Source organism: Takifugu rubripes, chromosome 1 (genome assembly GCF_901000725.2).
Source record: "Takifugu rubripes chromosome 1, fTakRub1.2, whole genome shotgun sequence".
Classification (NCBI taxonomy): domain Eukaryota; kingdom Metazoa; phylum Chordata; class Actinopteri; order Tetraodontiformes; family Tetraodontidae; genus Takifugu; species Takifugu rubripes.
The window spans coordinates 2270734-2279042 of record NC_042285.1 but is presented as its reverse complement, the minus strand read 5'-3'; the positions used below and the strand labels follow the sequence as shown (position 1 = coordinate 2279042).

Below are 8309 nucleotides of genomic sequence, written 5' to 3'. Positions count from 1 at the left end.
ACACACACACACACCACGAGCAAGAAGTGATGAGAAACGGGTCTCCAGCTCCACCATTCAGTGAGAGCACAACAAAACACTCACTAATAACCATCCGCTCACACAGGCCAGCCAAAGACCTGCAACAAACCCTCATCAGAAGATCTGCTGCCCTCTATCTGCCACCCTGGGAGGTGCAGCTCAGTCTTCTTTACCTTCAGAGGTTTTTTTCAGCAGCACCAGCAAAGCTTGGAACACCGGGTTGGAGAAGCGGGGGCCGATGGGGACGTAATCTGGTGAGACAGGTCGTGTTTTCATTATATTTTATTAATTTCAAACTCCATCTGCTAAAAGATTATCAGTCCAAACATGGAGGGGAGAGTTGGTGGCTCACCGAAGAGACGCTCGATGTCATCAACAACCACGCAGCTCAGCTGGGACTTGTAAGCTGCAGCCATGAAGATTTTTCAGGCGTAGGAGCATTTTAAAAGTTGGATTTTAAAGCTCAGCGAGTCAATATAGATGATAAAAAAGGGTAAAATGGGATCAAGACCTAGTATCAGTTCACTGGTAATGACCAGTGGTGCTAATGCTAATGCTAGTGGAGCAGGTGAGGGCAACATAGGACTTCTGTGCTCGTCTCAGATTGTCCATAACGAACACCTTGTTCAGACATAAAGGCGTCCACATGTGCACTTGGCACCAGGACGCCTTAGGCCGCAGATCGATGATCAACTTTGTGGTTGTGTCATCGGATTTGCGGCCGCATGTTCTGGACACTCGGGTGAAGAGAGGGGCGGAGCTGTCAACTGATCACCACCTGGTGGTGAGTTGGCTCCGATGGTGGGGAAGGATGCCGGACAGACCTGGCAGGCCCAAACGTGTTGTGAGGGTCTGCTGGGAACGCCTGGCAGAGTCCCCTGTCAGAAGGAGCTTCAACTCACGCCTCCGGGAGAGCTTTGACCATGTCCCGGGGGAGGCGGGGGACATTGAGTCCGAGTGGACCGTGTTCCGTGCCTCCATTGTTGAGGCAGCTGCCAAGCGGAGTGCAGCTACGGCGGTTGCCGAGGCAAAGACTCGGGCATGGGAAGAGTTCGGTGAGGCCATGGAGAACGACTTTCGGACGGCCTCGAAAAGGTTCTGGACCACCATCCGGCGTCTGAGGAGGGGGAAGCAGTGCACTGTCAACGCTGTGTATAGTGGTGATGGTGTGCTGCTGACCTCAACTCGGGATGTTGTGGATCGGTGGAAGGAATACTTCGAGGACCTCCTCAATCCCACCAACACGCCTTCCAGTGAGGAAGTAGGGCCTGGGGACCTGGAGATGGGCTCTCGTATCTCCGGGGCTGAAGTTGCCGAGGTAGTTAAAAAACTCCTCGGTGGCAAGGCCCCGGGGGTGGATGAGATCCGCCCAGAGTCCCTTAAGGCTCTGGATGTTGTAGGGCTGTCGTGGTTGACTCGACTCTGCAACATCGTGTGGACATCGGGGGCAGTGCCGCTGGATTGGCAGACCGGGGTGGTAGTCCCTCTTTTTAAGAAGGGGGACCAGAGGGTGTGTTCCAACTATAGGGGGATCACACTCCTCAGCCTCCCTGGTAAGGTCTATTCAGGGGTACTGGAGAGGAGGGTCCGCCGGATAGTCGAACCTCGGATTCAGGAGGAGCAATGTGGTTTTCGTCCTGGGCGTGGAACAGTGGACCAGCTCTACACCCTCCGCAGGGTCTTCGAGGGTGCATGGGAGTTTGCCCAACCAGTCCACATGTGTTTTGTGGACTTGGAGAAGGCATTCGACCTTGTCCCTCGGGGGGTCCTGTGGGGGGTCCTCCGAGAGTATGGGGTGTCGGGCCCGCTAATACGGGCTGTCTGCTCCCTGTACGATCGGTGCCAGAGTTTGGTCCGAATTGCTGGCAGTAAGTCGAACTCGTTTCCGGTGAGGGTTGGCCTCCGCCAGGGCTGCCCTTTGTCACCGATTCTGTTCATAATTTTTATGGACAGAATTTCTAGGTGCAGTCATGGTGTTGAGGGGATCCGGTTTGGTGACCTCAGGATCGCGTCTCTGCTTTTTGCGGATGATGTGGTCCTGTTGGCTTCATCGGCCCGTGACCTCCAACTATCACTGGATCGGTTCGCCGCCGCATGTGAAGCGGCTGGGATGAGAATCAGCACCTCCAAATCCGAGGCCATGGTTCTCGACCGGAAAAAGGTGGAGTGCCTTCTCCGGGTAAAGGAGGAGATCCTGCCCCAAGTGGAGGAGTTTAAGTACCTCGGGGTCTTGTTCACGAGTGAGGGAAGAATGGAGCGGGAGATCGACAGGCGGATCGGTGCGGCGTCCACAGTAATGCGGACTCTGCACCGGTCCGTTGTGGTGAAGAGAGAGCTGAGCCGAAAGGCGAAGCTCTCGATTTACCGGTCGATCTTCGTTCCTACCCTCACCTATGGTCATGAGCTTTGGGTAGTGACCGAAAGAACAAGATCACGGGTACAAGCGGCTGAAATGAGCTTCCTCCGTAGGGTGGCTGGGCTCTCCCTTAGAGATAGGGTGAGAAGCTCTGCCATCCGGGAGGAGCTCGGAGTAGAGTCGCTGCTCCTCCGCGTTGAGAGGAGCCAGATGGGGTGGCTTGGGCATCTAGTCAGGATGCCCCCTGGACGCCTCCCTGGTGAGGTGTTCAGGGCATGTCCCTCCGGCAGGAGACCCCCGGGGAGACCCAGGACACGTTGGAGAGACTATGTCTCTCGGCTGGCCTGGGAACGCCTGGGGATCCCTCTGGATGAGCTGGAGGAGGTAGCTGGGGAGAGGGAAGTCTGGGCTTCTCTCCTTAGGCTGCTGCCCCCGCGACCCGACCCGGATAAGCGGTAGAGAATGGATGGATGGACGGTTAGTGATAAATAATCTGGTTTCTTTAACGTAGGTAAGAAAACATGAGCAATCACCTTTTTTAGCCTGAATGTCAGATGTAGAAGAGCTGCAGGAGAAGCGTTTTATACTATGATAAAGGGCTCCGTCTGCTGGTTAACCTCTGTTATTACACCTGTAATTACAAGTTCACACTTTTTATACCTCCCCTTTCCGATAGTTTTAAGATAACTGCCACTGAGCTTTTACAAGGCTGCACTTTTAGTCATCTTGAAACTATGAACGATTTTCTTTTCTTTAGCATTTTTACCAAATGTATTCATATTCTCATATCTTCATGAACGCTTTATCCTTTTCGGGGTCATGGGGAGGGCACACATATAGGCGAAGGCAGGGTATACCCCTGTTTGAGTTCATCACAGGGCCCTATGTGAGCTATTGTGGGTTTGGTACCTTGCTCAAGGGTACCTCGGCAGTGCTCTGACTAGGCGGTGCTTCTGACACCTTCCCCTACTACCTTCCTTGCAAGAACCCTCCGCTCCTCAGCCCAGTCCCCAACAGCTACTGCCACCACCATATTCTTCAATTAATTCAAAGCACCAAACAAAAAAACAGGCCATTATGGAAACTTTAGGGTGGAATTTTCCCTCAGTCTAAAACATTTAACACTTCAAAGAAAATGGCGTGTTTGTATGTGACAGTATAAGTTTACTTGTCATTCTAAATTATAGCAAATGTTTGTTCTTCTGTTTTTTCGTGTGGTTTCAGACTCCAACTATGACCACTAACGTTTATCAGGCAGGACAGGTTCCCTCCATCAGAAGCTCCCAGCGTGGTGGCGAGGGAGATGGACGGGCAGAAGGGAGGACTGAAAATCTGATCAGAACTTTTCGGGGCATCCTGAACAAGCTCACCCCTGAGAAATTTGAGAGCCTCATTTGACAGGTGGATGAGCTCAACATCGACAATGAGGAGATACTGAACGCGGTCGTTGAGCTCGTTGTGGACAAAGCTTTGTCTGAGCAGAGCTACAGCGCAACCTATGCTCAAATGTGTCACCACCTGAAGGGGGTAAACTCTGCATTCTTTGTCTGTGCGATTGGTTGAATTTGGACCAGATTATTGTTAATGATATGCCAAACCTTTCCCACATCAGCTGATGGTCTCGTCCCAGAGCAGCAAAGGCTTTGTCTACTTTCATAAACTTCTGCTCAAAAGATGTCAGATGGAGTTCCAGAACGGCCATTGTAAGAGTGAACTCCTGAAAGAAAAGGAAAACGATGTGTCTGCTGCTCAAGAGGTGAGTACCGGCACGCCTACAGTGGAACGAAATATGCAAGCGCAATTATTGGACTGAAGCTCAGCTTTATAAATGCACCTTTCGTGAGAACTTCTTTTTTTCCTACAAACTTGTGCTTGCTCCACAGGCAAGAACGGTAAAATAGTTAGATTTTGAACTCAAACCTAAATGTAAGCTTTACAGTGTTTCACCTAAGTTAAATACACGCAAATCTGCCCTCAAAGGAAGGTGAGCGGCAACAGTTAAAGGTGGACCTGGAGCAGACCAGACACAAGGCCCGCGTGCGTTTGCTAGGGACCGTGAGGTTTATCGGTGAGCTTTTTAAGCTGAGAATGATCTCGGAGGCCATAATACCCACGTGCGTGGTTAAACTCATCAAGGACGAGTGCGAGGAGTCTCTGGAGTGTCTCTGCAAGTTACTGTCCATAGTGGGGAAAGACCTGGACACTGAGACTGAGAGGGTAAGGAGAGCTGCACACACACACAGACACACACAGACACACACTGGCCACGCATTAACTAAATGAGTGGGACTCTTATTATCTTCCTTTTAGCCTAAACTTAATAGCTACAATGGCTACATATGCCACCTACTGAAGGAGTGGAAGATGTCAACAAGAATAAAATTCATGTTGCAGGATGTTTTGGCCCTAAGAAAAGTGAGACACTTTGATGGTTAAATCATGAATATAGTCTGCAAGTCACGGTTGAATTCTCATCACATCTCATGTGTGGCCTTCAGAACAATTGGGTACCCTGCAGGAAAGATGAAGGACCAAAAACCATCAAGCAGCTTCACCAAGAGGTGAAGCTGGCTGAAGAGAGGGAGCAGCCCCAGTCCAGGAACAAGCAAACCACCATGCAACAAAGAGGTGGTGGCAGGTTGTGGCCAATCCTTTAATGTGAAGGCGATTCCTGGGAAGTTCAATCAGGACTCCAGCCGCGACACCTGGCGACCAAAACAGAGAGAACCTGTCATGGTCCTGGATGAGCAAAAGCGAAATAGAGGAACACAGATTGTCAGCAAAAACTCCAAATAAATAACTGAAAAAGCCAAAATATTGGGTGCATTTTTAAAGCAGACATCTGGATGGGGCTTTTCACATGTTGCTCTTTGCAGTTGAACACAAGACTACCCCAAAACAGGCAGGACCCTTATCAGAGCCCCCTTGGCTCTGCAATTAAGAACAAGCGTACCAAGAACTAAAAAGAAATCTGTTAATGATAAAATAGAGGAGTGGATCCCGGTAGCTCCCGAAGAGAATGACCTTTAAACTGGATTTTTCTATAGAGATTGTGACTGTAGGCATGAAACTAACAAAGGTTTCTCTCCCCCCTCCCAGAACACCCTCAATGACAGGCAGAGGTCATCAGAGGGGTTTGTGAGGGCCTTGATGAGAGCAGTCTGCCAGTCAGTCATTGTTGACTGTAAGTGTTCTATAATGTCATATAGTTTCTGTCCAAAAACATGATTAATTAGGTTTACTCCACATTGATGTGTGTTTTACATTATGTGAGCACATACACAAAACCAGTCTGTGACACTTTATGGTCCATGATTATATGTGTTCAGTTTCTTTACAGTGGTGTGAAGAGAGTGTTTGTGTCGTCAGGTGGGATTTATACTCTGAATACCTATGAGCTGCTCGACAGAGTGAGCCTCTTAAAGAAATACATCACTGATAACCAGAAGCAGCTGGTGGCCCTGAATGTTCTGCAGCAGCTGGTGGTCCACATAGACCAACCTGATGGCGAGTGTCCCATCTATCCACCTCGACGGTCACGGCTTTATTAATTTTAACTTTGAACTACAAATTCAGAAGCCAGTGGTGGTTTCCTATTGACTTATTCCTGTGGTTTTTGCTGGTGTGTGTCCACGTAGGTTTTTTGATGTACAATTGGATGAAAAAGTCATCCAGGATGAGACCTTCTTTAGATGGAAGTCATCCACAGTTACTGGAATATCCGTGCGCAACTTCTTCACCTGGCTCCAAGAGGCTAACAAATGGATAAACTGAACTTGGGGAGCAAAAAAAAAAATAATTTTTTTTAAAAAATCTGCTTTATTTCAATATAAGTAATATCATCTGTCTTTGGATAAAATTCAATTTATTTCAAAATATAATTCCTTAAATATCATCTATGTTTTAGTGAAGTTGGGTAATATAGTCTCGACTGGCACCATTTTGTTGGGGTCCAAGGTTCTGGGTTGTTTGGTTTTTCCTGCAGGGGGCGTGGAGGAGTCATTGACAACAGCAGGCACTGCAGGCAGGCACACCTGTCGGCAATTTCCATCAGGCCACCTATTTAAGGAGGGAGCGCCTGCTTATCAGCATTGGGAGGGTTTTTGGTGTCGTCCCAGCTTGTTTGAGGTCTCCATGCTGTCTTGCTGGACTAGTGAACGTGAAGAACCCGACTCCTGTGTTGGCTCAGTGCTGGAGCTATCGGTGCACCCCGGAAGACCAGACGAGTGCTTCCCTGCAGTCCAGGACTGCCGTTTTGAGTTGGTTTAATAAAACCTATTTTGGACTTTTTATCACTGCGTTCTTGCCTGCTTTTGGGTCCTGTAAAAACCCCATCCCTAACAGTACACTCCGACCAGTATGGACCCGGCAGACCAAGACGCAGTGCACCACATGTTGGCAACTCGGGGGAGGCTGCTGGGTCAGCATGACCAGCTCCTCACGGACATTTGGGCTTCACTACAGACCCTCAAAGCCAGCGTAACGGACCTGCTCACTCCTGGATGGGCGGAGCAGGTTCAGTCTCCGCCACCCGCTGAGGCGCCGAGAGTCGTTCCGCAGCCGGCTGCTGCCGCACCACAGGATCCCCGCGTACCCATCCCGGAGCGGTATTCTGGTGAGGCTGGCATGTGTGCCAGTTTTTTGCTTCAGTGCTCCATAGTTTTCAACCTCCAGCCCCTCACCTACCCCAGCGACAGGGCAAAGATCGCCTTCGTTCTTAATCTTCTCTCTGGGACAGCGGAGCAATGGGCCACAGCAGTCCTGGAGAACCAGACACCCGCTTCTTCCAGTGTTACGGCTGAGTTAAAATGGGTGTTTGACCACCTGGTCCAGCGTGGCGAGGTGGCCTCCCAGATCCTGTCCCTGCGACAGGGTTCCAGCTCTGTCGTGGACTACTCCATCCAGTTCCGCATCCTTGCTGGAATGATGCATTCACCCAGGGACTCTCGGAGGAACTCAAGGATGAGTTGTCCACTTGAGAGGAGTCTGGGGACCTGGAAACGCTTATCAGCCTGGCGATATGGCTGGACAACTGACTGCGGGAGAGGCGCCAGCAGAGGGATAGGGAGTTCCCAGGGGGGAGTTCCGACAGGTTGCTTACTGCAACCATTTCTTCTGGTAATCAATCATCACCAGGCATGATACAACATGTTAAAAACTCCCAAAGTTTCTGAACCTTATGTGAGAAAACCCTGGAGAAAATGTTCCTCTTTTTAGATGGCCTCTTGACGAGTTTACGCAAGATGGTGACCATGCAGTCTGCAACGACTGGCTCCTCCGAGTACTCGAGTAAGAAGAGAACCTTGTTTGGATTGCCTAACTCTTTGCGCAGGATCTTTTGGATTTTATTGTCCATCTTTTTAAATGAGTCATCAGTGATATATATAACTTCACCTTTGACTCTCTTTCAGATATATTCAAAGAGGTACGCGATGAGGTCATCACTGCATTGAGGTTCCATATTTGCTTTGACATAAATTTGATAAACTAGCTTACTTATGAACAGCTTGACATATGTCTTGTGTTTCAATGTCTCTTTCTTTTCCTGTGGTTCCTCTTCACGTAAAGAAATGGTGCAATCTCTTTCTGAATAGCAGGCCAGTTTAGGGAGGCTGGATATTCCTTTGGTTCCTCATCAGTTACAGAAGGGCTGAAATTCTATCCTAAATCTCTCTGAACAAAAAGAGACTAAAGGTGGTTCTTCGTCCTCCTCATCTACAAAAATGACCTTATTTCCTTCTGATCGAGGATTGACTGAAGCTGATACTTTAATCCTCCTCACTGACTGAAGCTGGTTCTTTGACTTCCTGAACTACAGAACTGGTCTTATCTCCTGATTGAGGAAAGATTGAAACTGGCTCTTTGTCTTCCTGACTTTTATAAGTCACGGAAGGTTCCTGTGTTTCTTGGTCTGTCACCTCAGTATGTGCTT

The 8309-nt window shown here is 49.2% G+C and overlaps 1 protein-coding gene across 1 annotated transcript; it reads left to right on the top strand.

Annotated features, from left to right (window-relative positions):
- The first annotated feature begins 3621 nt into the window (after nucleotides 1-3621).
- Nucleotides 3622-5255, top strand: LOC115250519 (eukaryotic translation initiation factor 4 gamma 3-like). Its single transcript, XM_029839340.1, has 5 exons — nucleotides 3622-3904; nucleotides 3990-4133; nucleotides 4358-4594; nucleotides 4688-4792; nucleotides 4876-5255. The coding sequence occupies exons 1-5, from the start codon at nucleotides 3884-3886 to the stop codon at nucleotides 5032-5034; spliced, it is 666 nt and encodes a 221-aa protein (XP_029695200.1). The 5' UTR covers nucleotides 3622-3883; the 3' UTR covers nucleotides 5035-5255.
- Nucleotides 5256-8309: the final 3054 nt, after the last annotated feature.